We start from the raw sequence: 14,864 nt of genomic DNA, 5'->3' as shown, positions 1-14,864 counted from the left end.
CACAAAATCATTTTTATCAGTGTTTGAGCTGCATTCAACAGTCTGTAAATACATCTAAATGTCTCTTCAGCTTCTGTGCCATTTCTGCAGTGCAAAAATGGGTTTAGTTGATGCTGGTGACATTTGATTGGTAACAGCCCTGTAGTGCTATTGTTATAATTAAATTTAATGATAAAATGTAAGAAGTTTACATAAAGTTGTTACATGCATCAAATAAAGTTAGAAAAATGCCCTAGGAAGTCAATCTACACTCTTAAACATAAAGGTTCTTTATTGGCAATGATGGTTCCATGAAGAACCTTTAACTTCCATAGAACCTTTCCATTCCACAAAAGGTTCTTTATAGTGGAATAAGGTTCTTTAGATTATTCAAATGTTAATTTACACTGAGAGTAACGTGGTTCTGTTAAGAACTGTTGAATGAACGGTTCTTTGAGGAGCCAGAAATGGTTCTTCTATGGCATTGCTGAGAAAAAAAACCTTTTGGAATCTTAATTTTTTAAGAGTGTAAGGGGGCAAATATTGCGCCTTAACATAAATGTTCATTTCTGTCACTGCTGCAAACTAACCGTTGAGCTGAATATGAAGAAAATGAACGGTTCTGAAGTCAGCTGTCTATGACATCCCTAAATCAGCCAAGGTACCTGCACAAAAACACACTCAGCGAAATTTGCTATCAACTAAATCCCCAAAATATCAGGATTTAGTCAATGTTGCACACTCTTAGTCAAGTCTTTCTTTAGTTGCACAGGCTGGCATCCCACTGGATGATTTTTTTCTCCCAATTTTTAGTCATGAACTTCAATTACGAAGTCTTTTGAGTCAAGTCGGATACTTTCCACCACGGAGAGTTTGACAACAGAATGGCGAAAAAATCTAAATCGAGTTTCAAGTTGGCAAGTGGGACACTGTCTATGCATGGACCGAAATCTGCTGTCTTTGCGTGCATATTCTACCACTTCCTTTTTTGTTTTTCCTATCTTTGCTCTCACTGTGGCTTTTAGTGACAATTTCATTGTTAATCCTGCACAAATTTTGTTTGCCTTCAGAATAAGGAGACCAAATGGGTGGATCTGGGAGGAGCGTACATTGGGCCCACTCAAAACCGCATCCTGAGGATAGCCAAACAGTACGGGGTGAAAACATACAAAGTCAACGAGGAGGAGTCTCTGATTCACTATGTGAAGGTAAACCTCAGTGAAGGCATACACACCTAGTAGCTTGGACTTATTACCAAATCAAAGGAAAAACAGCTACAAAATTCAAAACAAGATTTTTTCCCTGCCTCAAAATCCTGCTCTCTTCAGAGCTCCAGGGCAGAGCTTCGGCTAATAATACAGCCTTTTGTTTGAGCACACTCATGTCTTAATGCACAGGAAGTCAGAGCTAGGCCCAGTGCGCTCAGCTGAACAGGGCTGAATACAGAGCCTCTCCTTCACATTAGCGTGCTGTGCTCAAGCCTGGAGATGCTAATCGCAGCCTGAAGGAAGTCTGTAATATGGTTTCAGATGCTTGGAGTGGGTAAGAAGGGCGGAACTCAAGACACCAGCCTCCCCTCCTCCTGCCCCATATCCAATTTGAGTAGACACATCACTGCCCTTAGCACATGCACACTGCATGACCTTATTAGATTTGGCTGTAGATTCAGTGCCTTCTCCGCTCTCACCCTGCTATTACCAGGATAAATCTCTGGATTCTTAGAAATGCTGTTTATCATGTGAGCTTTACTCCTTTCTGTGGTCATATATTCGTAAGACAGATACATGAGGTGGTTTTAAAGGTATTGAGCTAAATCATAGAGCTTGAAATGGAGACTGGAAAGCCGACAAGCTCACACATACTCAGGAAGGCGGTGTGCACAATGGGAAAGGTCATGGTGAGGATTCATTGGAGTGTTCATTGTAGATCATGTCAGAATGGAAACCGATTGCAGTTGCCATGGAAAAGGCCCTTTGGCATATTTCCCATAATCCTGTACTTTGCTTAGCAGAATAGTTAACTGTGTAACACCGTAATATCACATCTCTTCGATCTCAATATCCTATATCCTCTCAATATTAAAAATCAAGAATGTGGAAGTAGTAGAATCTCACTAAAGGGATAGTTCCCCCAAAAAATGAAAAATGTTGTTCCAACTGGTATGACTTTCTTTTGACACAAAAGTATGACTTTTGCATAATGTGTTGGTTGCTCTTATATTTTATAGTAACATCTTTGTTTAATCTGTCTAATCTGTTTTCATCTATTATTGTATAGACAGTTATTATTGTCAATGTTGAAAATAGTTCTGCTTAATATTTTTGTGGAAACGTATGCAGTTTTTCTAGTTTTTTTTTTTGTTAACAGATAATACAAAACAACAGCATTTTTAAAAATGGAAATTCTTTGTAACATTATAAATGTACATTCTGTAACTTTTGATCAATTAAATGCAACCTTGCTGAATAAAAATATAATTCTTTTTTTTATTATTACTAAGCCCAAACTTTTGAACTGTAGTGTATGTTTCAGAAATTCACCTTTTTGTGCTCCACAAAAGAACATGAGGGTGAGTAAATATTGAAAATGATCCTTGGTTGGTGTTCCTTGGTTTGTGTGGTTTGACAGTGCAATCATTGTCAGTGTCAAGCCAGGTGTTCCTTAAAGGGATAGTTCACCCAAAAATGAAAAATCTGTCAGTAATTACTCACCCTCATGTTGTTCCAACCCCGTAAGATTTTCGTTCGTCTTCGGAACACATTTTTGTGTGAACTAACCCTTTAATAGGTTTTAACAGAATAATTTACCCAAGGCACTAATGCAGAATGAATGAGCAGAAGAAGACACCAAGAAGAGACTTTGAACACATGTAGACATATCTGATTGATTTCAAGGCTTCATTTGTGAAGAATGCATCTGCATCTCAGAGGCACAAAGATACTACTTGAAAATAAAGGATAGGCTCAGAGCTGTGCTACATTTCAACCAATATCGTTATGGTTTGTCTTGCTACTGGCTGGTTTTTTGTACGTGTTTTGATTTAAATAGAATGAATGTGAACATGTCTGTCCTAATGATTAATGGTGTGTGTGTTTGTGTTAGTGCATGTACTGAAGGAGCCTTCCTCTCTCTCCTCATGCCATTATCTCCTGATCGGAGCATCCCTGTGGGTTACCATGGCAGCACTCCTCATCAAAAGACAATCGCTATCAGGATTGAGGGGATACACTCTTTCTCTCTCTCACGTTTTCTCACACCCTGATGTCTGGCTCTGTCTTTGGGATCAGGGGCGTTTCCCTCTCATTTCATCCCACAGAGAAACAAAGGTTTTTCCTGTTGAGCTAAAAGCAAATGTCTCCTCAGAGAGGGTTTTTGCTGGTGGTCACTAATTAGTAAACCAGTGTAAATTTTCTATCTTAAGTTGCATTCACATTTGCTATTGTCTGGTGAATTTTTGCAATCAAAATCCAGTCATTTTAATAGGAATCCATAAGATCAGGAATTTTGCTTTTTTGGCGAAAAATTTCCCCATGCAAGTTATGTGCAACAAACTTCCGTATTCTGTAAAATTCGTCATATCGCGTTCAGGTTTTTTTGTATTTTTTGGTATTTGCTTTAAATATAGAGACGTTTTACTCAAGATACCTTCAAAGGAGGGAGCAAAGATGAGCTTAACCGATGTCCAATGCATATATAGATTGATATGTAAAAAAAAAATAAAAAAAAAAAACACTCTCTAACACTTCTCACTAACATTTAGATATTTAAATCAAATAAAACGGAAACAAATAAAAAGAACAAGCTAGGTTAGCTGATTACCTTAAAGGAATAGTTCATTTCAAAATAAAATTCTGTCATCATTTACTCAACCTCAAATTGTTTCAAACGTGTATGAATGTCTTTCTTCTGCTGAACACAAAAGAAGATATTTTGAAGAATGCGGGTAACCAGACAGTTGATGGACCCCATTGACTTCCATAGTAGGAAAAAAAATACAATGGAAGTCAATGGGTCCATCAACTGTTTGGTTTCCAATATTCTTCAAAATATCTTCTTTTGTGTTCAGCAGGAGAAAGAAATTCATACACGTTTGAAACAACTTGAGGGTGAGTAAATGATGACAATTTTCATTTTGACGTGAACTATTCCTTTAAAAGCCCATAGATAACACTGTCATTTCGTACTGCCGTTAACATTTTCTCCAACAAGCATTGAGAACTGTTTTCCTGTTTGTTCATGTGATGTGATCATACATTGCTACACTATTGACAATAGACAATGGAGCTTTTTTGCTTGTGAAATTTTGCAGAAACTGCAGAAATTTTTATAATGTGACCGAACCTCAATCGTGACGGGTCACTAACACATTAATTACTATCTCTTACTATCTTGACTATGTTGACTTTAACGACAGTGAAGCAATTCACCTTTTGAGTTCATCCAGGATGTTTATCAGAAGCCTTTCTGCTTTGGCTGAACTGTATTATGAAAGAGGCTCATAAGGTAATTTTATCACCCCCTCACGTAGTCAGTCACATTTGCGTCTGCACGATTTAGTTTTACTACCGCTTTTATAGTATCACCTGTTACTCAGCAATCACGTATTGGCCTTGAGCCTGTATTAGCCAATAAGGGCCTTACAACGAGCAGACATTTTATAATTAAGGTGAGCGTACAGCCAAGGCGCCCGTGTAATCAGCTTTTCTATAGCTGTAATCCTAAAGACCAGACCCAGTTTCCTCTGCCTCGGTCCGTGAGCAACTCGCATACAACTGCACTTTTGAGGCAGCATTAGCATATCAATAATTTGATTATGATTGAACAGTTGTGCAAAGGCAGTGTTGTTAAAAAATGTATACTTGTGTAATTAACAGTGTTTGCATTACTGTGCATTTACATTAGCAATACTAATAAAACCACATATACTTGTGTATTAATATTTAGGAACTACTTGGAACTTAAAATGTTGTGATGGTTAAATTCACATGTAGTATTTTAAAGAATAGATTTTTTGTGTTTTTTTATTTATTAATTCATTTAGAAAAAAAATAGCATATCATTTTAATATCGGCCATGAAATGAAAATAATTATCAGCTTATCCGGATCGTGGCCAATATCATTGCAAAAAATCCCAAACATTGTGCACATCTGCTTTTATCTCGGAAAAAAACAAGATTTCTGTAAAATGTCTGTACTGTAACATACAGGCAAATAGAATGTTACTTCAGAGGATGATACATTTTGTGTTGGACAGGATGTGGTCTCATATCTCATTGCTAGTAACCGAGACTGACGTGGTGGGCGGCTATAGAGCAGTATGAGGTTAGTGATAGTAGAGAGGCTTAGGTTCTGCTCTGGCTGAAAGGATATCATAAAAGATGCACTCCATCTCTCCACCTCAATTCCGTCGCTATGGGAACAGACCTGTTGCTGGATGCTGAGCGATCTAGTGTCATCTCCTGTATTGGTCTGGCAGCCCCACAAATCATATGGAAATGTCATGGTCCCTTATTTAGCTGAACATATTTTCCTGTAGTGCTAGTTGGCTCAGAAATGCAAATGGCTGAGTCATGTTAAAAGATCATAAATTATAAAAGAGCATTATGCATTTTTTTTATATATAAAGCCAGCCTCAGGCCACATAGACCATTGATAGATGGGTTCAACTGACACTGCTGTAGAAGCGTCATGCATGTGCTCCCTCAGATTTTAAATGGAAAAATTATATATTTGATCATTCATGTACCTCAAACAGCAGAGCATAATGCTAACAACTCAAAAGTCATGGGTTTGAATCCAAGGGAATGCATAAACTGAATGCAATGGAAGATGCTTTGGATAATGTATAATTAAGCATGGATATTATAGATTACAAAATTGTCAAGGTGGCTTTATATCTATATCACTTCAAAACAATAGGAGAATGGCATTCCTTCGTTGCTGACAAGTGTTTTGCGTGGTTTGCCATTTGAAGTCTTCAACCATTTAACTGTCCTACTAAGTGCATTCTAGTCCTACTCAAAAACCACTCTGGTTCCCCTCAGATGTTTTCTGCAAGCAATAAAATGACAGGGTTTTAGCAATTAAATGACGGCGCACTGAAAAGGCACAATCATTTAGACACACAACAAATTGCCTGGAAGTGAATGCTGGACATCAAACCCAGTGGTGCGTGACAATCCTTCTAGGTGACAGGTCTTTGAATGAGGCAACCTAGTCAAAACTGCTGACAAAATCAATGTTGCAGCAACCTTTAGTACATTTTTGACTGCCACTCTCTTGGTCCTTCTTTATCACAGACTTAATTTTCATTATGGGTTTAGTCATCATTAGTGACTTTATGTTGAAGTACATATTGAAACGCAGCGCTTCGTCTTTGATGTGTAGTCAAACATTAATCAATCAGCCCAACAGTGCTCATTTAAGAGCCCCACAGCAACAGAGCAATTCAGGTATGAAGTAATGTCTGCATATAGTTACCCTATTGGCCAGCCACAGAGAATGATCATACTGACTAAGCGTTTCCACTACTGTGGGAAGCAGGGGAGATGTGTGAACAGCCTTTGTCATATAGCTGCTGTTTGCCAAATACTAATATTGTCATTATCTGTGATTATGAATTTCCTTTTTATTGTATTAGCGTTATTTATGGGTACTTTTTCATTATTGTATGTTCCACCCCAACCCTCTAAATGAGCGTATCTCTTTTTCCTGCTCTTAATAAAGAAGATTGTCACATTTTATGTGAAAATCATAAAATCGTACTGAGAGTTGATAAGGTCAAGTTGTTTCTGATCTTCTGGTTGTATTAACGCAAACTGTAAAGGCTGTGAACAGAGGCCCTCCATTAACTGATTAGATTCCAAGCCAGGCGAGATGCAGTTACGTATATTTTAGGCAGCGAAGACCGTTTTCCATTCCAGACTGGTTACACTTCTAATGATAATGAGGTCATGATGGCTATGATAAAGACATTACGTCAACAATGACAAAATAATAATTACAATTTTCATTATTTGGTGATAGGGTAGTAGGTTTTTTATAGACATTGTTTCTTGCTTCCCAGGGGAAGTCATATCCATTCAAAGGGTCTTTCCCTCCAGTGTGGAACCCTCTTGCCTACATGGACTACAACAATCTCTGGAGGACAATGGACAAGATGGGAATGGAGGTAAAGGCCATTTTTGTTCATAACCAGCTCCATTTGTTTCCAAAAAAAAACGATTAAGTGTTCTCCCATATACCAATGATACTTATTGAACGGCGGACACAACACCGCTACTGAATCAACATCACAGAACAGAATACGACCAGTGTAGTTTGATTCCCGAATGAATGGCTCTAATGTGTCAGTACTTACACATATACTGTGTAAGGTTCTTTTTAGTGAATGAAACACATACAGCACCACCAGTGCAGTCCAATTTTCAAGCAAACCAATCGGCAGTCAAATGCTCCTAACAAACATATAATCATCCGACGCATTACAGGGCGGCATTAAAAAAAATAAGCTGTCCACTTGCACTTGATGCTGGGATCCGAAGTTTGTACAGAGACGCTAACGAGCTGTTTAAACAGGACGCGTCAAAGAGAATATTCCTTTACCCTTCTATTTGTCCTGTTTGCAGCCGACTCAAGCATGTGAAGTAAGTCAGAAATTGAACAGGCATATGTATACTGTGTGTGATGTAAAACTATTTCTTGATATCTTGCTCTTGAGGCAGTCATATATAAATCCCACAATATCCAAATGAGCCGTATTTGGAGCTTGATTACAAAAATACTTTTTTTTTTTATAATGAGGAGGATGTTTTAACGTGCATTTTCAGTAGTATTTTATAAATGATGAATAAAATATATGCTACCACATTTTGTTTTGTATTGTTTAATACATTGTTAAAGGATTTGTCTCCTCTAAACAGGCTATGAAAAAAATCATCTTTCCTTAGAAGTGTCTTAAATGCATATTTTATTTAAATTATCTCATCATTTAGCAATGGAACTGCATTTTTTTTTTCTAATCATTTGTTTCTTACATACTAGAAGAATCGTTAATGGTATTGTTAAAAGGTTAGTTCATCCAAAAATGAAAATGATCCCATAATTTACTCACCCTCAAGCTATCCTAGGTGTATATGACTTTCTTCTATCAGCCAAACACAGAGTTATATTAAAAAACACCCTGGCTCTTCCAAGCTATTTAATGGGAGTGAATGGAACCCTAGACTTTGAAGCCCAAAAAAGTACATCCATCCATCATAAAAGTAATCCATACGGCTCCAGGGGGTTAATAAAGGCCTTCCGAAGCGAAGCGATGCGCTTTTGTAAGAAACATATCCATATTTATAACTTTATAAACTAATCACTGGCTTCCAGTGACAGTCATATACGGGTTGAGTTCCGGTGGAAGAGTGACCTCTGACCCGATGCATGACAGAGGATGTAGGATTAGTGTAAGCTAATGTATACTAATGTAGTATTCCGCGTTCGACAATACGTCAGAGATCACTCTTCCGCCAGAACTAAACTTGTGTTGGGCCTTTACCGGAGGCCAGTGATTATAGTTTATAAAGTTATAAATATGGATATTTTTCTTACAAAAATGCATCGCTTTGCTTCAGAAGGCCTTTATGATGGCGTTTAGGCCATATGGATTACTTTTATGATGGATGGGTGCACTTTTTGGGCTTCAAAATCTTAAGGTACCATTCAATCCCATTATAAAGCTTTGAAGAGCCTGGATATTTTATAATTTAACTCTGATTTTGTTTGGTTGAAAGAAGAAAGTCATATACACCTAGGATGGCTTGAGGGTGAGGAAATTATGGGATAATTTTCATTTTTGGGAGAACTAGCCCTTTAATAGAAACAGAATCAATTATTTCAAGTGAATGAATAGTCAGAGTGCCTGACAGCAAATGTGCTCTTTAGATTCCTAAAGAAGCTCCATGGAGGGCCCCTCATGCCGAAGAGTGGGACAAGATGACCATGAAGCAACTCTTTGACAAAATTTGCTGGACCAGGTACAGAGAAGGGACCAATTAATATCAGGTTATTGTTGTTGCAAATTGGCTATTGATGGCATATCCCTTTACCAACTTATTGCTTGCAGGGCCGCTCGCCGTTTTGCCACTCTGTTTGTCAATGTGAACGTGACCTCCGAGCCCCATGAGGTGTCTGCTCTGTGGTTCCTTTGGTACGTCAAGCAGTGTGGAGGCACAATGAGAATCTTCTCTACCACCAATGGAGGCCAGGTAAGTTTTCATACAAAATTTTTAGCTCAATAAAGCTGTAGGTCTCACTCTAAAAAGTAATTCAGGGGACTTGTTAGCACAACTTAAATAAATACATGGTTGCAAGTAAAAAATTCTAATTTATTGTTTTAACGAAACCTTTTATCAAAAAAAAAAAATTGTTTATCCTACAAATTAAGTTCCTCAAACTCAATGTAGCTTGTCGGTTGAACGTAAAGTCACTCAAAGTTATCATAACTCAAAATAATTGATGCAAGCTGTTGTGTTAATTTTTTTTGTTAAGCCAACACATTTTTTTTTAGAGTGTGTTGCGTAATGTTTGAATACTATGTTTTCTCGGTTGGTTACTTCTCTGTTAAAGAGCAGAGTTAATTATACGGCAAACATATGAACTCCATGACATCCACGTTTGCACAGCATGTTTTTGTGCATCTCTTTGGCTTTTTCACTGCACCAGTATAATTACCATCTGTGGGAGAGCGGGAGAAAGACAGGGCAAGCGAGTGAGAGATGGGGGCTTTAGCGTCCTCACACTGTCTTTTAGAAATATTGGCAGTTCAGGAAAGCAGGTGTTAGAAATAGTGATATAAATCAAGCAGTAGCTGTTCAATCCAATGTTCTTGCCAAGTCCAATAGTCACTGCCACCGTTCAGTCTTTACCCCTAATTTAGCCAACCACAGCTCTCAAAATAGGTCTAGATGGAAGGCAAAAAACTGACTTGCTGTGGAAGAAAGAGAAATTATTTGCTGACATGAGTACAGAGGAAAGAGGTACATTGGGTAATTAATATTATTATTAATAATAAATAAATAAATAAATAATATATATATTTTTTATATATATATATATATATGAGTAAATATACATAATTTAAATAGTAGTATTCCTGAAATATTTAGAATTGAATTAATTTATTATCGTTTTCATTTGTATTTTGGGCTTTGTCTAATTCTTAAGCAACATATGTACATATTGTTAAAATTGGTCTGTTTGTAGACCCACTATTAAAGAACCAGTTACCAAAAAAAAAGTGTAAATATTGGTAAAACAGCACTGACTAAAAAAACTATTTTCTGTCATAATGCGGCAAGTATTTGCAGTATTTTTTCAGTCAAGCCACTGTCCTCATACAGGTTAGGTATTCAATTTGTTAATCTATGAAGATGAATTTTATTAATTTACTAAGTTGATTATAGTTTATACTTTTCAAGAGAGACTACCTTGTGCCGTCCCCATTCATTCCTGACACAGAACTGATTATGTAACATACCGTAATAGGGGCCACTGTATCTGGGTCATATATAGCAGGAGTCTCCTAGCAAATGTGTAATTTGATGGTACACAAATAAACCAAATGACAGTTTTCTTTAAGTTGATGACAAACTGTCACATCTTTTATTAAAGACTTCCTATGTGATGGCATTGTCAATGAACTGTTATGATTTGCCTGTTCCTGTTCTATAACCTGTTTTATATTCTGAATGTGTCTGATAGGTATGTGCATGGTGGACAGTATTATACAACTCTTGTCATCATTCTATCTCTGAGACACAGAGACACCTATTGGTGGATTAAAGAGTTGCATTCCATTTTTATGTATGACTATTAAACTGATCATACCCATTACTTACAATATCTAACTAAAATGTACATACAATTTAGTATGATGCTTGTGTTAGCTAATTTTGCTAAGTCTGGAAAACTACTTTCTGCTGCCCCATATGACAGGAGCGCAAGTTTGCCGGAGGTGCCAATCAAATCAGTGAGGCGATGGCGAGAGAGCTGGGTGACCGTGTGAAGCTGGACAGAGCTGTCTACAGCATTGACCAGACTGGAGACCTGGTGGAGGTCAGGACAGTTAATGAGGAGATATACAAGGTGAGAAGGTGCATTTGAAATGGACTACTAGCATAATGCTTACTGCAGACTACACAGTATATAATGACTACTAATAATTAAAACAAGCTATGTGAAAGAATGCATCATGCAAACTTTCAAACAGTAGCATGCTTTATTGATGTCACATGTCTAGTTGTTGTCTAGGAAACACACACACACACACACACACACACACACACACACACACACACACACAGTAATTTATTTCTATTGAATAAATATATGACAGTAAACATGCTTTTGCATTTGTAGTCAGATCTCTTGGGCCTTCTGTGACATTGAAACATACTAGTTTGACTCTAATTATATGTCTTTAATACTTTTATTCAGCAAGGATGCAATAAATTCATCAAAAATATAAATAAAGCCATTTATACTGTTACAATAATATTATCACAATAATATTCCACAAAAAAATTAAGCAGCACAAACATTTTCATCATCTATAAAAATAAGATGTTTCTTGAGCAAAAAATCTGAATGATTACTGAAGGATCATGTGACACTGAAGACTGGAGTCATGATGCTGGAAATTCAGCTTTGCTATCATAGGAATAAATTACATTTTAAAGGTATAGTTCATCCAAAAATTAAAATTCTGTCATTAAAGGGATAGTTCATCCAAAAATAAAAAATTAGCCCATGATTTACTCACCCTGAAGCCATCCTAGGTGTATATGACATTCTTCTTTCACACGAATACAATCAGAGTTATATTAAAAAAAACTTTCCAGCAGACGGCCGTACGCATCGATTTACGCCAAAAGAGTAACACTTGAACTTGACGCACAACGTGATGACAAACGCGGTTTGTTTTAGCTAGTTATTTTAGTCAATAAAGTTTTTTAAATATGGATATTTTTCTTACACGAACGCATCGCTTCACTTCAGTAGGCCTTTATTAACCCACTGAGACGCACGCGTGGAGCACTTTTATCATGAATAGATACGCTTTGATGGACTTCCAAAGCCATCTAGCCATTCACTGGCATTATAAAGCTTGGAAGAGCCAGGACATTTTTTATTGTAACTCCGATTGTATTCGTCTGAAAGAAGAATGTCATATACACCTAGGATGGCTTCAGGGTGAGTAAATCATGGGCTAATTTTCATTTTTGGGTGAACTATTCCTTTAATTACTCACCCTCATGTCGTTCCAAACCCGTAATACTTTCGTTCATCTTTGGAACACAAATTAAGATATTTTTTTATGAAATCTGTGCTTTCTGTCCCTCCATTGACAGCTACGCAACTGAAACTTTGATGCTTTAAAAAGTTCATAAAGAGATCGTAAAACTAATCCATATGAATTGAGTGGTTTAGTCCCAAATTTTCTGAAGATACACGATCGCTTTATATAATGAATAGATTGAATTTACGCTTTTATTCACATATAAACATTCATCCACGCACACATCAGTTGTGGTAAACGGAAGCTCAAGCATGTTTGCTTGACGTGCGAGAACCAATAAGGTTTAATCTCGTGTGTTACGCATCATGTTTGAGCTTCTGCAGGAACCAATGAGGTTCAGGCTCGTGTGTTACGTAGCACGTTTGAGCTTCCGCAAGAGTTTTGTTCTCGTGCATCAATGTGAATAAAAGCCTAAATTCAATCTGTTCATGATATAAAGCGAACGTGTCTCTTCAGAAAATTTGGACTAAACAGCTCAATTCATATGGATTCGTTTTACGATTTCTTTATGAACTTTTTGAAGCGTCAAAGTGTCAGTTGCGTAGCTGGCAATGGAGGGATAGAAATCTCTCAGATTTCATCAAAAAGATCTTCATTTGTCTTCCGAAGATGAACGAAAGTCTTACGGGTTTGGAACAGCATGAGGGTGAGTAATTAATGACAGTGAACTTTTGGGTGAACTATCCCTTTAAAATATATTAAAATAGTAAACAGTTATTTAAATTGTAATAAAATTTCACAATATTACTGTTTTTACTGTATCAAATAAATGCAGCATTGACAAGCACATAAAAAAATATATATATTTATTTACAGACCCCAGACTGTGCATATAATACGTCTTAACTTAGGCTATCCGATCAAATTCGTTACATGGCCATGTGATGAAGATCAACTCAATCACATGGCATTGTGGTATACAGTATTCCAAATAAGTAGTGTCACCACTTATTTTGTGCATGTATACAAAATTTCTTCTGAGTAGGCAGTATCTTAAATCTCAAATTAGCTAAATCGGCTAATTTGAAGGACAAACTTCCCACTTTGAAGTATGTATCACCATGTGTGTAAGCTTGGTGGATTGTTATCAGTAAGCCGCTCTTCATCCCCCTGTCCTGGCCACATCCTCTTTCCTGAGCTGAAAGCTTATTAAAGGCTGCTGTAGAGCTGCTAAACCCTCTGGGGAGGAACAGTGGGGGGACACTGGAACGACTACATTCAACAATAGATCCATATATCTAAAACTGATTATACACTACAGTTCAAAATGTTAGGGTGGATAAGGTTTTTTTTTTTATGTAAAAAAAAAAGAAGGCTTTTATGCTCACCAAGTGTGCATTTATCTGGTCAAAAACACAGTAAAAATCAGCGATATTGTGTAATATTATTACAATTTAAAATAACTGTTTTCCATTTGATATATTTTAATATGCCATTCATTACTGTGATGGCAAAGCTGAATTTTCAGCAAATTTGTTGTGAAATTAATAAAAAAATGTTTTGAGGTTTTGAGACTGTTAATCCATTAAAGCAAACTAAAACTCTTTTTGTTATATACAAAGTCACAAAGACAGGTGTGATTTCAGCGAAAGCTTTCAGATAGTAAGGACATTTTATGTGCAGCCTTCCCTACGGCAGTCGGCAGCTTTAAAGTCACCATGAAATCAAAATGGACCATTCTTATTTCTTATTTTTTATTTTTGGTGCACATTATTATTATTATTATTATTTCACTTGTAATCTTTAATCAAAATAACTTCCCCTCTATATAGTAATGACGTCTCTTCTCTTCTCTGATGACATGTTTACTGGCATGAGGGCGGGACAGCCTGTCACTCACATGAGATCATCCAATCACAACAAGCCAATCAATTCCGGATGGACAAAATCAAGTTCCGCCTAAAATTTTTCTTGTTCAAGATGCCGTTTCACTTGGAGATATGTTGCAATAGGGGACAAAAAGACAATCACAACTTCCATTTCATGCTGACTTTAAGTACGTTGTTGATTTATGGGGTTTGATCCTGCCACCTATTACTTCAACAGTCCTTTTAACACTAAACTATCTGAAATCACTTATATTTGTAAAATGTTTTTTCTTTCTTTCTCGGTTCTTGTAGGCCAAATATGTCATACTTGCCATACCACCTGGGCTGAACTTGAAGATCCATTTCAACCCTGAATTACCCCCTCTGAGGAACCAGCTCATTCATAGAGTGCCTATGGGCTCAGTCATCAAATGCATGGTGTACTACAAAGAGAATTTCTGGAGGCAGAAGGGTCTGTACCTCTTGCCTATTTTCCATTCAATGAAATCACTTAAAAGCAGTTTAAGTGTGTGTTCACACTTGTAGTTCGGTTCATTTATTCAGAATTGTCATCGGTTCAGAAAATAATACATTTAATCCTGCTTCACTTAGTGTACACTGTCATTTTAAAGGAACCTAACTTATTTTGCAACAGACTTAATGAACATCCAAAACTATGCTGTGTTATGGGCTAAATGCGCTCGTTGTATGTGTGTAAATACTATGATGG

The 14,864-nt window shown here is 36.8% G+C and overlaps 1 protein-coding gene and 1 long non-coding RNA gene across 2 annotated transcripts in view; one reads left to right on the top strand and one right to left on the bottom strand.

Moving 5' to 3' along the window:
- The window catches only part of mao (monoamine oxidase), a 35,441-nt gene that overhangs the window by 17,385 nt on the left and 3,192 nt on the right, over positions 1-14,864 (top strand). Inside the window, exons 3-8 of the mRNA XM_082174512.1 lie at positions 1,050-1,187; positions 7,047-7,151; positions 8,912-9,003; positions 9,093-9,234; positions 10,964-11,113; positions 14,447-14,606. Of these exons, the coding sequence (XP_082030638.1) occupies positions 1,050-1,187; positions 7,047-7,151; positions 8,912-9,003; positions 9,093-9,234; positions 10,964-11,113; positions 14,447-14,606 (787 nt within the window). The remainder of the gene's footprint in view (positions 1-1,049; positions 1,188-7,046; positions 7,152-8,911; positions 9,004-9,092; positions 9,235-10,963; positions 11,114-14,446; positions 14,607-14,864) is intronic.
- LOC309502238 overlaps positions 11,121-14,864 on the bottom strand; it is a 209,991-nt gene continuing 206,247 nt past the window's right edge. Inside the window, exon 3 of the long non-coding RNA XR_014207208.1 lies at positions 11,121-11,274. This is a non-coding gene — a long non-coding RNA (uncharacterized lncRNA). The remainder of the gene's footprint in view (positions 11,275-14,864) is intronic.

Source organism: Leuciscus leuciscus (genome assembly GCF_965113295.1).
Source record: "Leuciscus leuciscus genome assembly, chromosome: 7".
Lineage (NCBI taxonomy): Eukaryota > Metazoa > Chordata > Actinopteri > Cypriniformes > Leuciscidae > Leuciscus > Leuciscus leuciscus.
The sequence above is the reverse complement of the archived record's forward strand: the minus strand, read 5'-3'. Positions and strand labels throughout refer to the sequence as shown.